Source organism: Alosa sapidissima, chromosome 14 (genome assembly GCF_018492685.1).
Source record: "Alosa sapidissima isolate fAloSap1 chromosome 14, fAloSap1.pri, whole genome shotgun sequence".
NCBI lineage: Eukaryota > Metazoa > Chordata > Actinopteri > Clupeiformes > Clupeidae > Alosa > Alosa sapidissima.
In genome coordinates this window covers 27,324,048-27,346,497 of record NC_055970.1, presented here as the reverse complement: position 1 = coordinate 27,346,497, position 22,450 = coordinate 27,324,048, and the positions used below count along the sequence as shown (strand labels likewise).

Sequence of the window (22,450 nt, the reverse complement as noted above, 5' to 3'; positions counted from 1 at the left end):
TTTACTGCTACTACTCTTTTTACTACTTTTGCAGCCAAGAAGTGACATCTTTTGTGGAAAAGGTGGAAGTGTGTTGTATTTACATTATGGATGACATTCATTCACTGCTGACTTAGCAAGTTGTACAAATTGGACTACGTCTTCCCAGATGCTCAAGTCTTTCAAAAAACATTTTTTTAAGAAAAAGACTGGCAGGATACGTGTTGACTTCAAGGATAGATAGATTAATTGTATTAGCCCATAACAGAGGTTTACTCCTGCTTCCCTGCTACAAATGTGTTATTTTTTTTTAATTTTTTTATTTTTTTTTTTGAAATAAGTTTAATTTATCTCTGGTGTTTAACCCTAGTACTCAGCAATTTTTGCAGGTTTTTGCATTACTTACATGTTTTAATGACTTTATAGAGGTCAGGAAAGTGCATATTCTTATATAATTTTTTTCAGCACAACCTAAGCGATATGAGCAGTATTGTCATTTCATTTTAACCAACTCCAACACATTTTCATTTTAACCAACTCCAACACAATCATGAGCAAAAAAATATATATGTATTTATTTTTAATTGATTTATTTTTAAATAAATGATTGGCAAAAAACACAAATGAGGAGTGCCAGGACAAAATGAGTCCAGTGTTGCGGAAATCCATTTTGAGATATAGCAATTTGAATGCAGAGAGGGTTGAAAAATTACAAAATTATGCATTTTCTAATTTCGCCACGAACACATTCCTTTACCTCTTATCTATCACTCATAGATGTATCTTACTGTAAAATGACCTAGAAATAATTGTTCAGATGCTTGCTGTGTGAGAACAGGAAGGTTTCAGTTTTTTTTGGTCTGATAACTTTGTGTTTTGGCTTTTGGCCTCTTAAAGGAGTCATCATAAATAGGCTTTCCACTCGTAATTATTCTGAAGAAAATGTCTATTTTATCCAAGAAATTTAGGATGAGAAACAGTGACCTAAACATACAGTTGTTGCTGACCAGATTCCTCACAGAGATTCGCAATTGGTCCGATTCAATTTATTTTGGAGTTGGTGGCGGCCTATTTAAAAACAAAAAGAGTAGGCTATGCATTAAGAATTGGGCTATTATAGTCCTTGTTGTCTTCAGAAGTTGATCGAACATTATCGCCTACCTCTCAAATTATACGAATGCCTCACAAGTTTAGCGGCCTGCGTGAATGGAGCATTTACATGTAGAAGCTGCGCTGTGTAGTTTGGACCTTTCGGATTAAACAATGAGATTCTGAAGCAATTCAATCTTTGGCTACGGATTTCTTTGGAGAACGGACAACAGAGATGGACAAGACAGCACTGGGGCTATTTTAATTCCAAAGGCCAAGGGAACTTTATCAGGATGCATATTGTGGTGGTTGAGAGGAAATACAGTATACATAATATGCTCATTTACACTTCACAAACTTTAAAGCTGATTTTCTCAAAACTTGTTTTTTTGCTGAGACGAGGATAGCTTTCACATTTTAGCCAATATCTCTGGGTTGGCTAAATGGAATTGAACAAATGACCCCTTGTTTTAAACCCTAAGGTCTGTGGATTATGAATATCCAATAAACCCATTTTTTGTTTTTGTCGAATTGGACTCAATTTCGTCGTGGCACAGCCCAAATGCATAGATTACACACTTATTCTGAAATAAATACGATTACATTTTTTACTACAACTATCATAGTCAGAGAGAGATCCCTCCTCAAAGTCATGTTGACACTACAGGTGGGTCTCAAAAAATTAGAATAAAAAGTGGAAAAGTTCATTTTTACCCCCTAATTCAAGTCAAAAAGTGGATCTTTGTATCTTGTATATGTATCTTTTGTATCTTGTATATGTACAATGCACGGCTACAGCTCATGAAATTCTTAAAAGATCCACTTTTTGAAACTAAATTAGGGGGAGGGAATGAACTTTTCCACGATATTCGAAATATGTTAAGACCCACCTTTTACTTTCTGTAATGCAATGGGTAGATTGGAGTCTATGGATAGATGGCGCTGTTGCTGATCTAGTTAATCTACCCATCCCTGGACAGGAAATGACTTCCATACACACAGTCGCTACCCAATGTGAGTCGCTACCCGATGTGAGTCACGCATGCCCATTAAACGGTTTACGGCATAACGCCAATCTATGATTGTTTGATTGCTAACGTTCGCTCAAAACGCCATTCAAGTGACAGACATTGTTGTGTTTGACTGCTAACTTGTGTTGTAGGTCCATCACAGAAGTTTCTCGTTAGCAGGTTCTTGTAGGCTACTTCAGCTTCTAATCTAGAACTGACATCAGAGATCATGCCGTGAAAATGTGATGCTTTAGGCTAAATAATAAATTACTGCTATGTAATGTACCTATGTCATTATTCTGTGGCTAACAGCAAAACTCGGAAGCAGACAGGAGCAGAATGACAATTTAGATGATCTTTTAATATTTACGTCGCAAAGTGACAAAGTTGTAAAGTGAGGCATGCGTGACTCACATCGGGTAGTAAACATCCTATGGTCATTTCAGTTTATTTCCTGGTTGGTTTGTTGGTCAAAAATAATGATAAAATGATGTTTTGTGTTTTTTTTCTTTTATTTTTTTTCTTCAAATGTCTGACACATTCCGGTCGCAGTAAAAAAACAACATGTTTTTAAAATGACAATAACATTGGTTCTACTTCATGGATCAGAAAACCAATTAGCTTAGCATGATCCCTGAACCCTCCCCTTTCCATAGACCAGCGGCACCTCCGGACAACGAGGGTAAGTCTGTTACAGTTAGTCATTTCCCAAGGGTGCGTCAGCAGCACGGATCCGTGCCGCTGGAGTTCTGAGGGTTAAAGTGGAATAGGCCATTTCTGTAAACTGTCTTCACTGTTAAACTGGGGCCTTGGATGTTGCATACATTGCCACACTATTGAGACTCAGAATTTAGGGTGTTTTCACACTTCGTCCCTTTCAACCTTCTAAACGAACATTTTTTTTTTGTGCATATGTGAACATATGCCAACCAAACTCAGACCCATCCAAAGCGAACCGAACAAAGATAGGAGGTAGTCTCGGCACGGTTCGCTTTGAAGTCCGCGGTGCGGTTCACCTAATCTGTGTATTGTGAACACAAAGTGCCCTGTGTTCACTTTCACTTTTTGCATTGTAGCCTATTTTATCCTCTTTGATTTGCCATTGCTAAGAAGGCATATTGTTAATTATCAATGTGAATAGAAAATCCTTTTTCCAGAGCCCTTTTTGTTTTGGTCCACTTTCTGGTCCACTATGTGGTCTGATTTTGGTTCTTTTAAAAAGGACTATATATGAAAACACCCTTGTAGAACAGAATTCGTAATGACGAAATGACAATTCCCCATTATTAACCTTTGGCTTAAATCATTTGGCTCTTAGGAGAAGTACAATGAAACTACCATCCCTATCTCTGATGGTTCCTCCCAGCCAGCAGTTCTGCAGCCTTCCTCAGAGCCCAGTCCGCAGGTCAGCTCTTGTTATTCATTTTTGAAGCTTTTATTTTTGTACTGCTATTCTGATTAAACCACACTGCATCTGCCTCAGTCATCATGGTTGTTAAAAAGTGGTTTCAGAAACCTCCAGAAAATTTCTCCATCGCTGTCGCAACTAATCTGTGATGCTCCACATGATAGTTCCCATGGTTAATTTACTCAATGCTCTCAGCACTCAAATAATCTCCCATAGAAATGTATGGGGTTAGTTTGTAACGCAAACATGGCAGTCGTCTACACATATTCCGCCCCTGATAAGTGCCCAAAATGAGTTGCAATACTGGTGCCGAGTTGAGAAGGACTTGCCTAAAAGGACTTTGATTTAAGGTATGAGCTACACCAGGCGCGTAACTGAAGCGCTCTGTTTGAGTAGCGTCTGCTGCAACAATTAGCTGCCACTATAATCAATGGAAGTAGCTACACCAGACGTAATAGCAGCGCGTATGTTCGGAAAAAAATAGACCAGTCTTTTAAAATGGATTTTACGCGTCGCAAATGGAATGCTTCAGTTATGCGCCTGGTGTAGCTCATACCTAAGTTTTTATTAGGGTTGGGTATCGTTTGGGTTTTATCCGATACCGGTGCTAAATCGATACTTTTAAAACGGTGCCGGTGCCAAAACGGTGCCTGAACCGGTACTTTTGTTTTTAAAATGTTTTTAAATTAAAATGGTCTAAAGCATGAATTGCTTTTTTTTATTATTGATAAGACAAATTTGTACATGAAATTGAACTGTTATATTCAATTTACTATCAATATGTCATTGCTCCTACGAATAACACATTTAAATGTTAAAACAGCTTGCCATGCATGCACACACTCTGCTTTCAAGTTTAGGCGGTTTGCCATAAGGTATGTTAAAACCGCTTGCCATAGAACTGCCAGGTCATGGACAACGGCATTTGCAAGCTAGTGTTAATTTCGTCAGACGAGACGAGAGGAAATATGTTCGTCAACAACCTTTTTTTTCATGACTAAGACGAGACGATGACGAGACGGCAGTAATGTCCTGAAACACTGACTAAGACTATCTTAAGATGCATTATTGTTGACGAAAAAAGACGAGACTAAAATGTTTTGCATGAAATAAAAACTAAGATAAAATCTCTCTTTATTTTCGTCTACAAAATGAGAAGACAGAATATCTAGCTGTTACGTTTTCAATAGTGTTAATTTTGTCACCTATTTTTAATTTAGTCTTAGTCTTGTGACGAAATGTCCTTTTTAGTCTGTCATATTTAGTCATTCAAATATCATTTTTGTTAGTCAAGTTTTAGTCGACTAAAAGTCTCGTCATTTTAGTCTAGTTTTAGTCAAAAGAAAACTAAAGGTATCTTAGTCTTAGTCAGTTTTAGTCAACACATTTTAGTCTTTTTTATAACAAATTATTTCTGATTACCATTTGAGTCAAATTGAGTCTCAATTTTCCAACAATATTGTGTGTCCACAGGGCTACTCGTCTGTTATAATTACTCATTCTGATTTTTTGTCAGTCAGTATGTTTACATGCACAGGTAAGTCGAGCTACAGTTATAGCTCGGCTGGGATTTGACCATAGACAGTAAAAGATTTGACTGGAGCACTGTCATATTTGTAGACCAGTGTTACTCAGAGTGTGGTCCGGGGATCACTGGTGTTCTGCAAGCTAGCCCAAGTGGTCCGCCAGCAGACGTGGTAAAATATAATATAGATGAGTTGTTTGCAATATAACTTGTATGTAAATCCAAACAGTTCTGCAACACTGTCTATGTAAGATATGCCAGTTTAAATCATACAGTATGAATCCTCTGAAACAATAAGCAAAGTGCAAAGACAATAAGCAAGGTGGTTCAGTGAGTAGGCCTATTGTGTAGACTAATTATAGGCTACTGTTGAAGTAGATTTAATCTTTTTTTTTTTTTTTTTTTTTTTTTTTAGCTAGGGTTAGTTAAGTGGTGCTGAAACTGAAAAAGTTTGAGAAACACTGTTGTAGGCCAAACTATTAATGTTTTACTCCGCCTCGCTAGATGGCGATATGCGCCCAAACACAACACATTCCCCAAACAGACTCTCCATCTTAGCCATAGCTAACTTGCTAGCGAACTTTCCATATTAGCTTACTTGCTAGCAAACTTTGCATCATCAGTCTAACTAGATGAATAGTTGACATTACATGCTGAACATTTTCGTATGGACATTTCTGGGGGATGTTAATTTGTATGAGAGAAGCTTCAACTTCTGGGTATGTAGCATTGTGGCATAAAGCTTAGGTAGTTAGCTTGCTAACTCTGGCAAAAATCTCCAGTGTTCTTGTTCCATGTAGTTTCATGTTGCAGCCAAAGGGTTGCAGCAGCAGCACGTAGACTAGCCTACAGGAAAGCTGTTGCGTATGAACTCATTCAGAATATTTTGAAAACATAACAGCTAGATATTCTGTCTTCTCATTTTGTAGACAAACATGAAGGGAGATTTTATCTTAGTTTTTATTTCATGCAAAACATTTTAGTCTCGTCTTTTTTCGTCAACAATAATGCATCTTAAGATAGTCTTAGTCAGTGTTTCAGGACATTACTGCCGTCTCGTCATCGTCTCGTCTTAGTCATGGAAAAAAAGGTCGTCGACGAACATATTTCCTCTTGTCTCGTCTGACGAAATTAACACTAGTTTTCAAAATATTCCGAATGAGTTAATACGCAACAGCTTTCCTGTAGGCTAGTCTACATGCTGTTGCTGCAACCCTGTGGCTGCAACACGAAACTACATGGAACAAGAACACTGGAGATTTCTGCCAGAGTTAGCAAGCTAACTACCTAAGCTTTATGCCACAAAGCTACATACCCAGAAGTTGAAGCTTCTCTCATACAAATTAACATCCCCCAGAATGTCCATACGAAAATGTTCATCATGTAATGTCAACTATTTAACTAGTTGGACTGATGATGCAAAGTTTGCTAGCAAGTAAGCTAATATGGAAAGTTCGCTAGCAAGTTAGCTATGGCTAAGATGGAGAGTCTGTTTGGGGAATGTGTTGTGTTTGGGGCATATCGCCATCTAGCGAGGCGGAGTAAAACATTAATATTTTGGCCTACGACAGTGTTTCTCAAACTTTTTCAGTTTCAGGACCACATAACTAACCCTAGCTAAAAAAAAAAAAAGATTAGACCTACTTCAACAGTAGCCTATAATTAGTCTACACAATAGGCCTACTCACTGAACCACCTTGCTTATTGTCTTTGCACTTTGCTTATTGTGTGGATTCATATTGTATGATTTAAACTGGCATATCTTACATAGGCAGTGTTGCAGAACTGTTTTTACATACAAGTTGGTTCAATATTGCAAACAACTCATCTATATTATATTTTACCACGTCTGCTCACGGACCACTTGGGCTAGCTTGCGGACCACCAGTGATCCCCGGACCACACTTTGAGAAACACTGGTCTACGAATATGACAGTGGTCCAGTCAAATCTTTTACTGTCTATGGTCAAATCCCAGCCGAGCTATAACTGTAGCTCGACTTACCTGTGCATGTAAACATACTGACTGACAAAAAATCAGAATGAGTAATTATAACAGACGAGTAGCCCTGTGGACACACAATATTGTTGGAAAATTGAGATGTGTGAAACACTATTTGACTCAAATCAGAAATAATTTGTTATAAAAAAAAGACTAAAATGTGTTGACTAAAACTGACTAAGACTAAGATACCTTTAGTTTTCTTTTGACTAAAACTAGACTAAAATGACGAGACCTCTAGTCGACTAAAACTTGACTAACAAAAATGATATTTGAATGACTAAATATGACAAAGACTAAAAAGGAAATTTCATCACAAGACTAAGACTAAGACTAAATTAAAAATAGGTGACAAAATTAACACTATTGCAAGCAAGCTAATCTAACAGGGACTCTACTTTCCAGTTAATTCAGTGTGTTCCCAAATGCTTAAAGAAACTTCATGTCTTAACCCATAACACACAATAGTTTTGAACATGTTAGGCTACATGTCAGTGTTGAAGTGTTTAGATTCCCAGCGCTAGCCTAGTAGGCATTTTAACAGCAACTATGGCTATGCACTAACTCCAGTCAGCTGAGTTTAATTAGCGATAACTACGGAGATGGTTTCGTAGCCTCTTTGACAGCTCAGTGACATCAGGTATGTAGCCTAACCTACATATTTATGCTTTTGCCAGCTAACTTTTAACCTGATCTTCATATTCATTGTGATGCTATATGGGCCTCATGCACATGAAAGATTAATATCATGCCATTATGTTGTTTAGAACACACTGTGAAATAAAGTTTTCACCTTACAACTTTGCTGATAACATTTCAAATAAATGGCAGTTAGCGCATTAGCAAGGATATTGTGTAACGTGTACTGTTGATGTTGTTTCATAGCCTTTTGCTTGTGTGTAGTTAGGCCCACGGCTAGATTTTGACAGGAGCTCGCGATATAAGTAAGCTACTTGTGCTCACGCAAGCTGTCAAACTCTGTCCACTCATCTATGTGGTGCACCCTCTGGTTTATACATCCAGTGTTTATGTTAGCTAACTGTATCTGGATGTGTTGCTATCAGAGCAAGACGTTAGAGATGGCGCATGACATGCAGTGATGCCTTGTATAAAATAACTAAATAAAAAAACACTATTTAAGCACCGAAATGAGGCACCGAAATCCACGTTGTTATTCGATGCAGTTACTACCGTTTGCGTCGGCACCGGTGCCATATTAGAACTGTGTTTCGGTGCCCAACCCTCGTTTTTATATTTGGAACTTTTCAAAAAGGTGCTAGTGTGACTGTGTGACAATGGGGTAAAGATAATCCATCATAACTGGAAATAATGATTATTGATGGCAGACCTTGTTATTGTAGAAAAAAAGTAGCCTAAGTCAAGTGATTTGTGAGATGTCTACCAGCACACTACTTGGGACATTAGCAAGTTAATTACGCTGTTATTGTCGTAGAAACAAACAAAGCAATGTAGGAATGTCCAAAGATTCTTGACTGCACTTCTCTATGTCTTTTGAAACGTCTTTTTGATAAAACTCTGGGTTGACGCTCTCCCCAGGGTCTTTCTGTCATTAAAAACACTATATGGACACAGCCTAATATAGATTCTGGGAGTCCAGATTTCTACCCACCTCAACGAAATCTGATATATGGCTATAATCATACTGATATGGCTATAAAATCAGTAAATAATTTCAGTTTGAAAATAGTTAGGCTTGCAAAGAAGGCTTAGCAGGCTGTGTCAATCCACCACTGATTCCATCCATGGGGTGTTGCAACTTACACATTTCAGTGAATGTGTCACACAGGTGCACACACACAGGCATACACACAGGAACAAACACAGATGTGTATACACAGGCATCGCGTGATTACTTTTCAATTCATGCAAGCACAGGCCAGTAGATGACTTCAAACGTTACTGTAAAAGTGCATCAAAGTCCATTTAAAACATAGTTGCTTATGTTGGCATAGGCAACAGCAGCTGCTGCTCAGGCAGAACTCCTCAAACAGCAAGAAGAGCTGGAGAAGAAGGCAGCAGAGTTAGAACGCAAGGAACAGGCGCTTCAGAACAGAGGAGTCTCCATGGGTAAGAATTCTTCTAAATTCTGTTTTAACTTGTTTTGGATTGTAACATAACTTCAATAAATGTTCTACAACGAGGTTTAAGTTTTAAGTTGGCTAATCTAAATTTCACAGGTCCAGAAAACAACTGGCCCCCACTCCCAAAGTTTTTTCCCATAAAGCCCTGCTTCTATCAGGATTTCAATGAAGAAATTCCTGTGGAGTACCAAAGGGTTTGCAAGATGATGTACTACCTCTGGATGTGTAAGTCCATATTCTCTGTAGTGCTATATGACTCCTAACACTTTGAATGCCGTGCTGTTTTTGGAAGCTTTTTGGATTGCTGGCCCTGAGTGCCAGCAATCTAGATCATTGTTGACGATTTTTGTAGAGCCACAGCGTATTCTATGTTATAGCTATGGACACATACTATGGCTCGTTTGAAAGGTGAGACTTTAAGCTCTCAGTGGATACAAATACAAAATTTTTTTTTTAGAAATGGAGATATAGCATCTTTTATGAACTGTTGCCTATAAAGTTTCTGGGAAGTGACTTAGCGAGACCTGGTGAGACTGCCACCTAGTGATAAACCCATGAAAATAAATGGCCTGGTTTTGACCTGATGTGCATGTGTCACTGATTCGACCCAAAGCAGCAACCATCAAAAGCCGAGTTATGATCAAATGTCCAGATTGTGCGTTTTCCTGAGTTTTTGATCGTCCCCAAAATCGCACATAAGGTGTGTTAGAGTGTCTATTTTCATAATTTTAAATAAAGCTAAAAACACAATATTGTGTTTTTGGCACTCCACGCATGGGAACAAAAAACGCAATTTTGTTTAATATAATAAATATATGTCGTCTCACTGAGCCAGATACACATGAAGGTATGCTCTCCAAGGGAAACATGAAAGTGAAATCTAGTAAATTTAGAAGTGTATCTATTAAGAAGGGGAAACTGGCAGAAGAAAAGTTTTACATTGATAAAGAGTTAATTCTGTCTATTGTGGAAAAAACTGTGAAAGAGTTTAGGCAGGTGAAACAATTCCACATTTAGTGACTGAGAACAGGTTGTGGAGCTTAAACAATTCATTGTTGAGGCTACCCATTCCATCAATAAAACCTTCTTTGTGGTGCTTACAGTTTGGGCTCTTGCTACGTACAATAATTTCCTGAGACATTTGAGAGAATTGTTAATGATGTAGTCCACATGAGGCTGTTTTTTTTTTTTTTTTTTTTTTTTAAACTGCCGGTTAACTTTTGCCGTGTAGACAGCAAAACCGGCATTTTCAATGACCACATAGCCCCACCCCTGAACCCAGCCACCGTACTGGACCTGACACTCTGCTTGTCAGAACAAACTGGCAAATGCATAATGGCATATTTTTTACTGGTGTCGTTAAAGGTGTGAAAACTGGGGATATGGCCTTAGACAACGTGACACTCCAAGCCATTTCCTAACTAAGTACTGTAGCATTATATGGAAAGGGAATGTTAGAATTACCAATGACCAGCTTAGTGGAGGGGTTCAAATGTGCTCAGACCAGCCTAGACATGACTCTTTCACAGTCCAAGGATCCAGTCATCAGGAGCACTGCCCCTGCATTTAAAACAGGTCGAAAGTGGAATCCACAAGAAGGAGTGAAGCATACTCAAGGTGCACTTGTCACATCAGGATATTGTAGGGCAGGTGCAAAATGGAAGAGCGGGGCTCAGACTACCAGGTGGAAAGCATGGGGCAAGTCCACAGCACAGGAGAAAAGACAGGTTATCAGCTTTGTTTGCAAACATGAAGAACAAATGTTTTGTTAGTGATTTTGGTTTTGACGGTAAATAGGCTTGATTTGTTTATTGGCTGCTGTGTGAAATCCCCTACCTTTAGCACTAGGAATTTAACATCTCACCAATGTATGAAATTGTCAAAAAAATTAAGATTACCTGTCGTCTTAATTAAACCAGGCCCTAACAACTCCAGTTTAAAAGATGATGTTAGATAAAGAGGAAAAATAACAAATTATAAGACATGCATTTAATTCTGCTTTCCAGACCATTGTGTCACCCTCTTCCTCAACATCCTGGCCTGTTTGGCTCATTTCACTGTGGATGCTTCACATGGGGTGGACTTTGGCTTGGCAATCTTATGGTTCATTTTGTTCAGCCCAGCGGCGTTCGTCTGCTGGTACAGACCTGTATACAAAGCCTTCAAGTAAGTTCTATTCCATCTAACTTTTGTTTCTACTGTGAGTTACGTTTCTACTGAACTCGTGTAAATTGACATTCCTGTCCATTTTCTTTCTCCAAAAGGTCGGACAGTTCCTTTAATTTCTTCTTTTTCTTCTTCATCTTCTCCTTCCAAGTGATTGTGTACATCATCCAAAGTGTTGGAATTCCATACTGGGGAAACAGGTTAGTTACTCCAGTGACTGTGTCTGAGTGAGAGATTTCTCTTCTCTCCTCTTCTCTTGCTATATCTTTGCCAGGGTTTTGCAGCAAAGTCCAATATTTCTGTGGTGTTCAGCAGCCCATTTTTCGACATTAATTAACAGATACCTGAATCAGTTAGAGATGCCATGGAGTGTTGTTCTGTATTTATCTTGGCATAGTTGAATAAAAACAGTTCAATACATGGAGCTGGCAGACTGTAAACCTCAAACAGTGATGTCTCCTCCCTCAAATGCAAATTCAGCATATACACAAAAATGTCAGTATAAAATCATCCAATTTCAGATTCCTAGAAATTTCATTATAGTTCTGACATCATCATAGCATCATAGAGGGCAGCACCCACCCCTATTTGCCCCTCCCAGCATCAGCCCTGCTTGCCTCAACTAGTTTTAGACAGAGCTAACCATATGGCCGCTAACCATACCCATAATATCAAATAACCTAAATCTATTCTATCTATCTATCTATCTATCTATTGGCCTTATAAATATTAAGTTAATGGGTGTGGTCCAGTTGTGGTGAGTCTGCAGTCAAGTTTGTCTTCCATTCTACAAAGTTTGAGAGTAAAGATTGCAAAAAACAAGGCTGGGAAACTTTTTGGGACCTAACCATTATGTAGATAAACTTCGAGCAAAGACTGAGATGGTGTGGCAACCATTTTCTTGGATGCTGTCTGATTTGACATGGAATGACCAGTCCATCCCCCAACATTTTGTCATTGTTGTTCTGGGTGAATTTGCTTAGCATTTGTGACACAAACACATTTCCTGTAGAAGTGTTCCAATTGTTGGCGAGATTGAACATGGTAAAATAGTCTCCCAAACTAGGGTACATAGATTGCTGCTTGTTGCTTTGTCTCAGAACATGTGTGTGCTCCTCTCCCCACTCTTTAAATGCTTTGGCTGGTAAGCTAATGTCACTGTCTATAAATACATTTGAATTTTGATGTTTTATACTATAATTTATCATCAACAATGTTATGGAGAGCGGTAGAGCGGGGTGATCAGTCAGAAGTACATTTTAAATATTAACCAGAGGGTTAGTGTAATTACTAATGTTCTTATACAGCTACATTATTATTCAACTTATTTGTCTTTTTTTTTTTATTTGGTAGTGGTTGGATATACTCTATTTCTGTGATCGGGACTAACCTGGCTGTGGCTGTGTTCATGATGGTAGTGGCTGGCTTCTTCACAGTGTCGGCTGTATTGTCTGTCATCTTGCTGAAAACGGTATGTTCTATTCTATCTCAAAAGTAATTCTACATTTTCATATGTTTCATTCAATGTAAGAAAGTTGCCATATGATCAGGTCCTCTACAGGATTATGACATGTCAAGGGGTAGTAACAAAATCAAACATTTTACATACCACACATTAAAACCTTTACAAATGAAACAACAGAACAGGGGCCTGTACTACGAAGCGGGGTTTCTGGCTTATCTGGGTAACTTCGAGAGTAACTTGATCACGTGTGGCGTAACTTCCCGATTAACCCGTACTACGAAAGGTGGATAGGTTTTAACCGAGGTATGCTGCCATGGCAATTTACGCTGCATCTCAAACCTGCTCCGACCAGGTTATGTTCTTGGTTAACCCGAGGTTTCCGTTAACCACACCCTTTATAAGTACCACCCCTCCACTAACAATTTCTCCCGAGACATGTCGGCGTACCTGGATGATCCATACAACATTGGAGCGCAAATCGTGAGGGACTCTCTTCGCAGGGCGAGAGGTTTTAGAGACCGCCAGAAAAAAGAAAAAAAAAAAAAAAAAAAAAAAAAAAAAATATATATATATATATATATATATATAGCTTACCCGGACGATATTCTCTATGAAGATATATATTGTCAGCCAAGGGAATTCGTTATCTTTGTCAGATGATCTAGGAAGACGTCTCATAGCAATGCCCGTACGTGGACATTCATGTATTCCATCGGTGATGCAAAAATACTTTGTGTCCGAAAATAAATCGGACATAGGCCTACAGTATGCTGAAAATCTGAGCGAGAATAGCCTAAAATAAATCGGACATAGCCTACAGTAGGCCTAATAAATTAAAATCACAATTTTAACAAACTTGTTGAATTGAATGTCATATTACTGTACCCTGCACATAAAGGCTTTGAAGAACATGTGGGAATAAAACTTTACTTTTAGGCATTTAGGCTACCCGATCTGCAATACGTTGCCAACAGCCTTGCTTTGTTCACTGCCGACGTATTTGATTTTTGTCGTAGAGTGGGTTTTAATTCCTCATAACTTGTCATAATAATTCATCCGTAAAATAAGGTGATCGCGTCATCATTGAAAGTGGTGACTTGCGCTGCAACCCGCCCCTTTTATGTGAACGCGCACAAACTCCAATTAGGTTAACCCCGGCTCAACAAATCAACTTCGTAATCAACGTCGTAGTACCGATTAACACCACTTAAGATAACCAGGTTTTGTCAACCCCGGTTTAACAAAGTAACCCTGGGTTACATCTGGGTAGGTTAAGCTCCCTTCGTAGTACAGGCCCCTGGAGTGATGCACCAGCAAAATCAAAACATATGGGAATGTTCTCAGGCACCTGCTGGAACAATTGCAAACTGGTAGCCAGTTAATGAACAAATGTGCAAAGGTAGGAATTGGGTTTTGTTAGAGAGAGAGAGGAAGACCGGGGGAGAGACCTTTTTAGCCTGTAAAGTAGAAATCAGAACACATCACATTTAGCTAATCAGGGACTTTTATGTTATATTGATCTTAATCAGTATGCAGGCAGCAGTGATAATATAATAAGATAATACAGGACATGGTAGCTGCAGGAAGAGGTTTGAAACCACCTTGGCCCTTGTGTATTTGATGCAAAATTTATTTTCTTTTTGCTTTCCAAAGGTACATGGCAAATACAGGAGAACTGGGGCCAGCTTTCAAAAAGCCCAGCAGGAGTTTTCTCATGGTGTTGTCAGTAACCAAACCTTCCAGAGTGCCGCATCAAGTGCTGCATCTGCAGCTGCTCAGAATGCCTTTCAGAGCAACTAGCAGTTGCAAACTCCGCCTTCCCCGTCTTGCTGTTTTTCTCTCTCTATTGATTTTTCTGACTGCACGCTAGTATGTTGCCATCACATACTAACAAAAGGTCATTGGGTCTGTACACATATGAACTGTTTTAAAACCTTAATCTTATTAAATTCAAATATACAAAGTTCCAATGATTTAGGGCAATGCCATATTATGTTATAATGTTTGATTGTACAGCCTTACTTTTACTGGTTACTTTTACTGATCATCAGTCTAAAGCCCTGTGCCTCTTTGTTTACATTAGGTTTAGCATTACATTATAGAGTTGTTACATTTGTAGATGTACATTATTTAGAAGGATTGTTACAGAAATGAGTGATGGGCCATTGTATGCTAACAGATTATTCTGGCTTATGTTTATGATTAAGTTAGAAATTACATTAGGAGTAAATTTTTATGGTGGCAACAGGTGTGAAGATGGGAGTCTAGCTTGTTCAGTAATTTGTATTAACTGCAGATTAGACTAATGAGATTGTAGGCCTACGTCACTGTCTGAAAAGTCAGGATTCATTACAATTTTTGTTCAAGCCACACTTGGAAGTGGTTAGAAATAATTACATTTAACATGACTATTCACCATATTTGTAAAAAACAGAATAATTTCCAATTGGTTATTGAGCGATTTGTCTCCATTTAAGATTGGCTAACTACAACCCGAAAGTTGAGATGCTTTGTAAAATGTGAATTAAAAAAAGAAGACTTTGTTTTAGAAATTGTCAACCCTATATTTAATTGAGAATAGTTCAAAGACAACATATCAACTGTTGAAGGAGTTTTATTGTTTTTTGATGACTGTATATGTTGCTCAAAACCTGTGTACATCATTCAAAATTGATTGTGCCTTGCCAGGTGTGCAAAATGGCCATATCATATGCACTAATGCACCTCCACACCATCATGGATGCTGGTTTTTGAACTGAGCACAAGTTTACTGAGCTCTATAACAAGTTGGATATGTTGAATAGTCCCTCTGTTTTTTTAGCCCAGGAGTCCATGATTTCTGAAAATAATTGCATATTTTGATTGGTCTAACCACAGGACCTTTTTCACTTTAACTCAGTCCATTTTAAATGAGCTCAGGGTCAGACAATCAATTTAGTTTACACCATCATCGTCATGATGCTCATAGACAATGGTTATCTGATGTTTTCTTGAGCACATACAATGATTTTCTTCACAGAAAAAAGGTTTGGTTTTATTGCAGTCTAGCATTTTTTCATCCCTGTCTCTGGCTTTTGCAGCCTTTTGTTGCCTCCATCCCAACTTTTTTTAAATGTGTTGCTGGCATCAAATTCAAAATATGCTTATATTTTCCATTCCATTTTCCATGAGTCAATTTTATCTCCAACAGTTGATATGTTGTCTTTGAACTATTCTCAATTAAATATAGGGTTGATCTGGTTTGAAAATCATAGCACTCTTTTTTTTTTTTCTTTTCTCTTTTTTTTTAAATTCACATTTTATAAAGTGTTAACTTTTTTGGAATTCAGGTTGTATGCGTCAACTAGAGACTACCCTTCAGAGCTAACATACCGGTATATACACATATACATAGTGGATGATGAGATTATATGTGAACATTTTTCAAAAACTTTATTCTAAACATTACATTCACTCTGGTCTGACCCCTGTTCTTTAAAGATCTAGTTGAGCACAGTTGGTGAGCACTGAATCATATTTTACTGACATTGATTCTACCATCCTCATGTCAGACACTGTAGCTACCCTGCATGACTACATGAAGGTAGTTACTTTGTCAGACCCGGTTGTGTAATGACTAACTTAAATCCTTTAAAGCAACACCAAAGAGTTTTTTGTACCTTAAAATAATGTTTCCAAAATTGTTTCCGTGGTTCATCAACTCGTTACAGGGTGAACGGCACTTCTGCATTCGCTTCGCGGCCCTCTATCGGCTATAACCGCACTATGTAAGTTTGCCAGATCGGGTAGCGGATCTGTAGTTCGATGGAATGAGACATAAGAAACTACAAATTCGACTTGCATGATGTCGCAATACATCGTAATTTCATAAAATCATGCAACATATTCTACCTTGTCTATGGACATCGTTATTTGCAAAGCCGTAGCTGGATAAACAAATAGCGTGCGTGCGACAGAGGAAAAGTTCTTTGGTGTTGCTTTAACTCTTCAATGGGCCTATTAAAACCAAGATCCTCAAGACACTCACAAGGTGAATCGGTAGCTATAGTAAATCCTCTGAAACGGTAACAGTACAGATACATGCAAGCGAAGTGAAGCGCTTATACTTTGCTGTCTGTGGGCATGTCATAATGTGTGGAGACGGTGTGACAGACAGAACTAACCTAATTAGCTAACTAGCCAGCTAGTTGGCTATCCACTTACTTTAACTGCATCAAATTAAGCCCCTGATTAAATGTATAATGTACCAGCAACAACAGCAACCCTTTACAAAGGCCTCCAAGCTATTCTTTTCAATCAAATTAACTGATCGAACAATGCCATAGTCTGATTGGTTCATTTGGTTTTCCGTTTAAAACCAACAATCAAAAACCAAAAATGCACTTATTTTTTCTATAGCCTATCTGTTTCTAAAACCAAAATGAGAAAAACGGTGATTTCCAGGTCACGCCAATTGTGTTCTGGCAAGTAGGCTAAACAAAACGAACAAAGGAACGTAAGAGCTTGTCTTGTTATCCAATTTGTCCATTTTCGTTTTGAGTACAAAATTGGAAAATGAAGAAAATGACTGTCCTTGTTTTTCATTTTGGCTTTAGAAACGGACATAGAAAAAACATTTTAGTTTTTTGATAGTTTGTTTTAAATGGAAAAACAAATTAATAAATCATACATGGACCCCATAGTGCTGCAATTTTCCAACCGTCAAAAGCAAAAGCAAACAATCTGATTAGTAGCCGCCTGCGAAATTTGTTCATTTGCATAAAATTCAACTTTACCCAACTTTTTTGCTCGCTTCACCCAATTCGCTGTTCTACGTCACCATCGCCTGCCCCCAACTGAAAATGAACGGAACATATAACTTTGCTTCATTCACTTCGCTGACATGTATCAGCACCATAAGCATCCATCGGGTATCCTAGAGCAAAGTAAGAGCTGTTAAGGCAGTCAAAAAAGATTGACACTGCATGTTACTATATGTTAGTAGTCTTAAAGTCTATACTCCTAGCAGTGTTTATCCAAAACTCAAAGTGTATTTTTTTTAAGATTCTCAGAATAACTGCAGTCAGAATGCTTGAAATGGCATGAAACTTGTCTATTACACTTTCCCATATGTGTGCAATGCAGTTGCTTTCTTGCATGTAAAAAAATACATTTGAATCAAAAGAACATGTATTTAAATGTAACTTTATGAACAAAGTAATATATGCGTTCAATTCATTTAAGGAAATGAAGGAAGATTGCTTAAATGATTTACCTTACGTAGAACTTACCATATTGTAAAATTTTGAAATATGAATGTATTTTTATTTTATATTTCTGATATTACTGAAGGAACAAATGTGTTTTCTCATTAAACAGCTGCTTTTCAAACAATGACTTGTTGATTCATGTTTCAAATTAGCATCAAATTTTAATGCAGGATTAAAACAAACAGGAGAACTGCTTTAGCCGGTGAATGTCACAACTCTCTTATAGGAACCAAGCTTTGAGAGACTTGTATGGCATCTGTTGTTTTGATCTTTTCTTTAAATATCTCCCATGATTTTCATGCAATATATCCAGATTTTGTGATGACTTGAGTTTCTGGGGAAAAGGATTCCAGAATAAACTGATGACTTCAAGGATGAACAACAGAACAAGACTTTTCATATTTTGGCTTGTGCATGGCAACATTTTAAAATCAAGCCAATTAACTCAAACAACCATTACATTTTATAGATTATATTTATAGCACAAATGGCCGGAAATTAACAGTCCAAGCAGTATTCTGTGTTCTGGCTGGTCCACAACAATCTGATGATCAGCATACATGCCATGGCATCACTTTTTTACCTAAACTGAATATCCCCACTCCTCCCCTCTAAGCTATCATATGCTTGTGGTAAGTGTGTTACACGTCAATGTGTGATCTCATTCTGTGTTATAGGGATGCTGTCTCATTAATGATGCGCACCTTTGATTGTTGACATCACGGGCAGCACCATGTTTGTTTTAACGGTTTTGAGAGAATGAATAAAAGATACGCTGTTGCGTTGTCAATGTGAGATATTGTCTCTTCACTTCATTTATTGCAATTTCCATGATGGCAGCAATAAAATAGCATTCTTTTTCCTGAACTGCAAGTAATTTACAGGTCATCTACACAAACATGGCTGATGCACACAAACCCACTCCCCTTCCCCATCTAGGATGCTCGATGGTATTTTAAGCCCCCAACGTTGTCTTCCAGGCAGCGCTGCGACTGTCGACTTCAAGGCACCTAACCCTAACCTAGTGCCTTCCATGCAGCGCTGCCTTAAAAGACCATACAGGATCTAGGACACTCCGATCACTTCTCATTGTTTCTACTGCCCAATTATTCAGCACTCATCAAACGTGTGAAACCAACACTAAGGACAGTCAAAGTGTGGCCAGAGGGAGCTGACTGCACTTCAGCTGAGTGTTTGCAACTCAGGCCACCCATGACTCCAACATGGACATTGATTCATACGCCTCCTCCATGTCACCACCCTCAAACGGATTACCACTTTCCCTAATCAGAAGCCATGGATGAACAGTGAGGTCAGACTCCTGCTGAAGGCAAGATACATCACATTCAGATCAGGTGCAACTGGACGCAGCTCAGGCAGATAGCTCATCCAGGGCTAACCTGAAAAGGGGCATAAAAAGGGCCAAGCACAACCGCAAGCTAAGGATTGAAGATCACTTCAAGAACAACTCTGACCCCCAACACATGTGGCAAGGCATCCAGGCCATCACAGATGACAAAACTACTAACTCCCCCCCCCCCCCCCCCCCCCCCCACCGACACCTCCTTGCCTGATGAGCTGAACCACTTCTATGGCCGCTTTGATAGGGACAACAAAGAGGTGGCCATCAAGGCTGTGGTCTCTGCAGATCACCAGCCCCTCACACTCTTTACCACCGATTTGTGTGTGGCATTAATGCACATACTGTAAGGGCCTGTCCACACGGAGACGCTTTTTAGGTTAAACGCAGAGGTTTTGCTTCGTCTTGGCCGAGTGTCCAAACGAATCCTGTAAACGCACTGCCCGAAACTGCACTTTTCTGAAACCTGGTCCCAGAGTGGAGAAATCTGAAACCGTAGCCCGTTTGAGTTCGTTTAGACAGCCAAACCGCACATCCTGCTTGCGTATCGATGATGTCATCGCCACACCTCAGCTGCCCTGGACTTGCACTTATAGTATTGCCTAACAATACTAGTTTTCATACATGACATTACCTACGATTACACTCCGTTAAGATAAATATCACAACTGATGCTGCGCAGCGCCGATAGCTTATGACTTGGTGGACTGAACACTGTTTTTCCCGGTGTTTTTTATGCATTCTAGCTACTGTCAGTGACGCGAGAGAACTTAAGTTATTAGGAAAGTGCGGTGTAAGTTTAGGCTACATTAATTTGTGCGTAGTGCCAGTGTCATTCATTTATTTTACATGTCTTACAACATATATACATGCATTCACAGTCGAGTGAAATCAGATATAAGCATACAAAGACGCTTAGAACTCACGTTAAGCCGATGGTAGCACACTGAATGCGAATGCACGATTTGATGCAGGAAAAAGTATTGACTGTTACTAACGAAGGTTTTATAGCAATATTATAAATGTGGCGACAGAATAGCCTAGAACTTGGGTAAGCCTTGCGTTTAGTAGCCTAATTGCGGTGATAGCCAAAACTAATGTGAATCATGGACTATCCTACAACCAAAGAAAGTAAAGGGGATTAGTAGGCCTACCTGTGTTAGCCAAATAAAGGACGGGACTGCACCCTTCACAAACCGTAATATAAAGTTTATTAGTTTTACAGTTGGCTACAGTTGACAGTTCACCATCAGTCCACACAAACAATTCTGGTTTCCTTGCACTAGCCCTTTTGCCGTAGCCTATTCTGTCTGTTTTTAAAGCGCAAGTTTTGCAAGTTTTGGTGAATTTCTGTAAAGACACAGTGCCACCTATAGGCCTGGGGTATGAAGTAACGTGTTGAGTCGTGTTGAGATGGATCCGTTTGGACGCAAATATTCTTGATACGGTTCCAGGGAAGACGGAGGAAAAAAAGATCGGTTTGGTACGTGTGGACTAGGCCTGAGGCTGCTGGTCCTGATGGTATCCCCGGACGCAGCCTCAGGGTACTGTGCTGAGGTCTGGACTGACAAGTTTAATCTGTCACTAGACTAGCCCAGGCAGCTGTCCCTGCGTGCTTTAAAACCACCTCCATTGTGCCGGTGGCAAAACACTCCACTGCAACAAGCCGTAAAGGGATATTCCACCATTTGGGGAATTACACTTATTTTCCACCTCCCCTTGAGTTGAACAATTGATTTTTACCTTTCTCCAGTTCATCCACATTTAAAACTCATCTCCTCTCAAGTTAGAAAGTGTAATAAGACCAACGGAAAATGAAACGTGGCGATTTTCTAGGCTGATTTGACATGGAACTATACTCTCATTCCAGTGTAATAATCAATGAACACCATGGGCGCAGCAGCACAATGATACCACGCAGTACCTAAAAATAGTCCCCGTAGGCTAACTTCTAGCAACAAGGTTGAGCTGCAGCAGACAAATTCATTAGTGACTGGATTATTACGCCTGACTTTCCTGAGTTTCCTCCAGGCAGGAAACTTGTCAACAAACGTGTTGGTTTGTATCGTAAAAGCACCACTGCCTTAAAATTCCTTTTTTGTTTACCGTGCTCAGAGTTTGGTGCTGGGCTAGTGGGTGCCTTATTTCCACCCACTCACAATAAAGGCGTAGAAGAGAATGGCAAAAGAAAACTCGTCGCAAAATCAAAATTCCACTGGAGCTCCAAGTGGATTTGTAGGCCTACACGCAGCCTTACAACACTGTTTACTCTTCGAGTCACGGTAAAATTACATTTTTGGTACATAGCTAATTTAGATACACTTATGGGGTGGGGGCTTGCATTTCTTTAGAGATCCGCCGTCTTGGTTTGTATAGAAATGAATATTCAGTGATACATACACGTAAAAGGGCAGAAATACTGTACGTGACATGCAGAAGCAGCAATGGCATTGGGCGTTTTTTGCAGGTTGTGCAAAAAAAAACATGAAAGTGAGTGGTATGTACAGTACACCCACTCGATCGATTTGTTTGCTAACCTAAAAAAGATCATTGAGCATCGTCGAGAGATTAATTGGATTGATGGTTGTGAGAGAGACTTTGCCGTCGCTTCTCTATCGCCATCGTGCTAAACCTGCCAATAGCGCACCAGGTGGACAAGCCAGTTTGTGATTGGTCCCGGCAAAATTTCTTTTTGAGCTCCCTCTAGAGTCACAAAATATCTATATTTTACCTTGCCATTGTAAATATTTCTCACGGCTTGAGTCCTTCCCCCTGGACATGGTACATGTGCGATTGTTGTTGAGCCAAAGGACTAGCAACAGGTGAAGACAATCTACTGACCAGGTAATGTTTGTGATTCTCACAAGATGTCTCCGGATCGAGGAGACCCAAATTGCAAGGCTGGTTCTCCATCTGCAGGTCACTGCTAACTATGCTCTATGGCTTTGGTAGGTGAACCCAAACATTTTTTTTACAAATTTGTATGTTGGCCTCCAGGGGCCATGTCAACTCATCCCATATCCACTCATTTGATGTATAGCGCCACCTAGTTAAAAATGAAAAAGCAAAAACTAGGCATTGTAATCGCAGGTATCT

General features: G+C 39.1%; 1 protein-coding gene across 3 annotated transcripts in view; it reads left to right on the top strand.

The window, feature by feature from the left end:
* Nucleotides 1-16,463, top strand: part of LOC121682390 (secretory carrier-associated membrane protein 2-like) — a 33,159-nt gene extending 16,696 nt beyond the window's left edge. For all 3 annotated transcript variants that reach the window (XM_042062529.1, XM_042062531.1, XM_042062530.1), the window contains exons 3-9: nt 3,397-3,483; nt 8,986-9,100; nt 9,211-9,339; nt 11,121-11,280; nt 11,379-11,480; nt 12,634-12,751; nt 14,399-16,463. In XM_042062529.1, the coding sequence (XP_041918463.1) occupies nt 3,397-3,483; nt 8,986-9,100; nt 9,211-9,339; nt 11,121-11,280; nt 11,379-11,480; nt 12,634-12,751; nt 14,399-14,545 (858 nt within the window). In that variant the 3' untranslated portion in view covers nt 14,546-16,463. The remainder of the gene's footprint in view (nt 1-3,396; nt 3,484-8,985; nt 9,101-9,210; nt 9,340-11,120; nt 11,281-11,378; nt 11,481-12,633; nt 12,752-14,398) is intronic.
* The last annotated feature ends 5,987 nt before the right edge of the window (nt 16,464-22,450 follow it).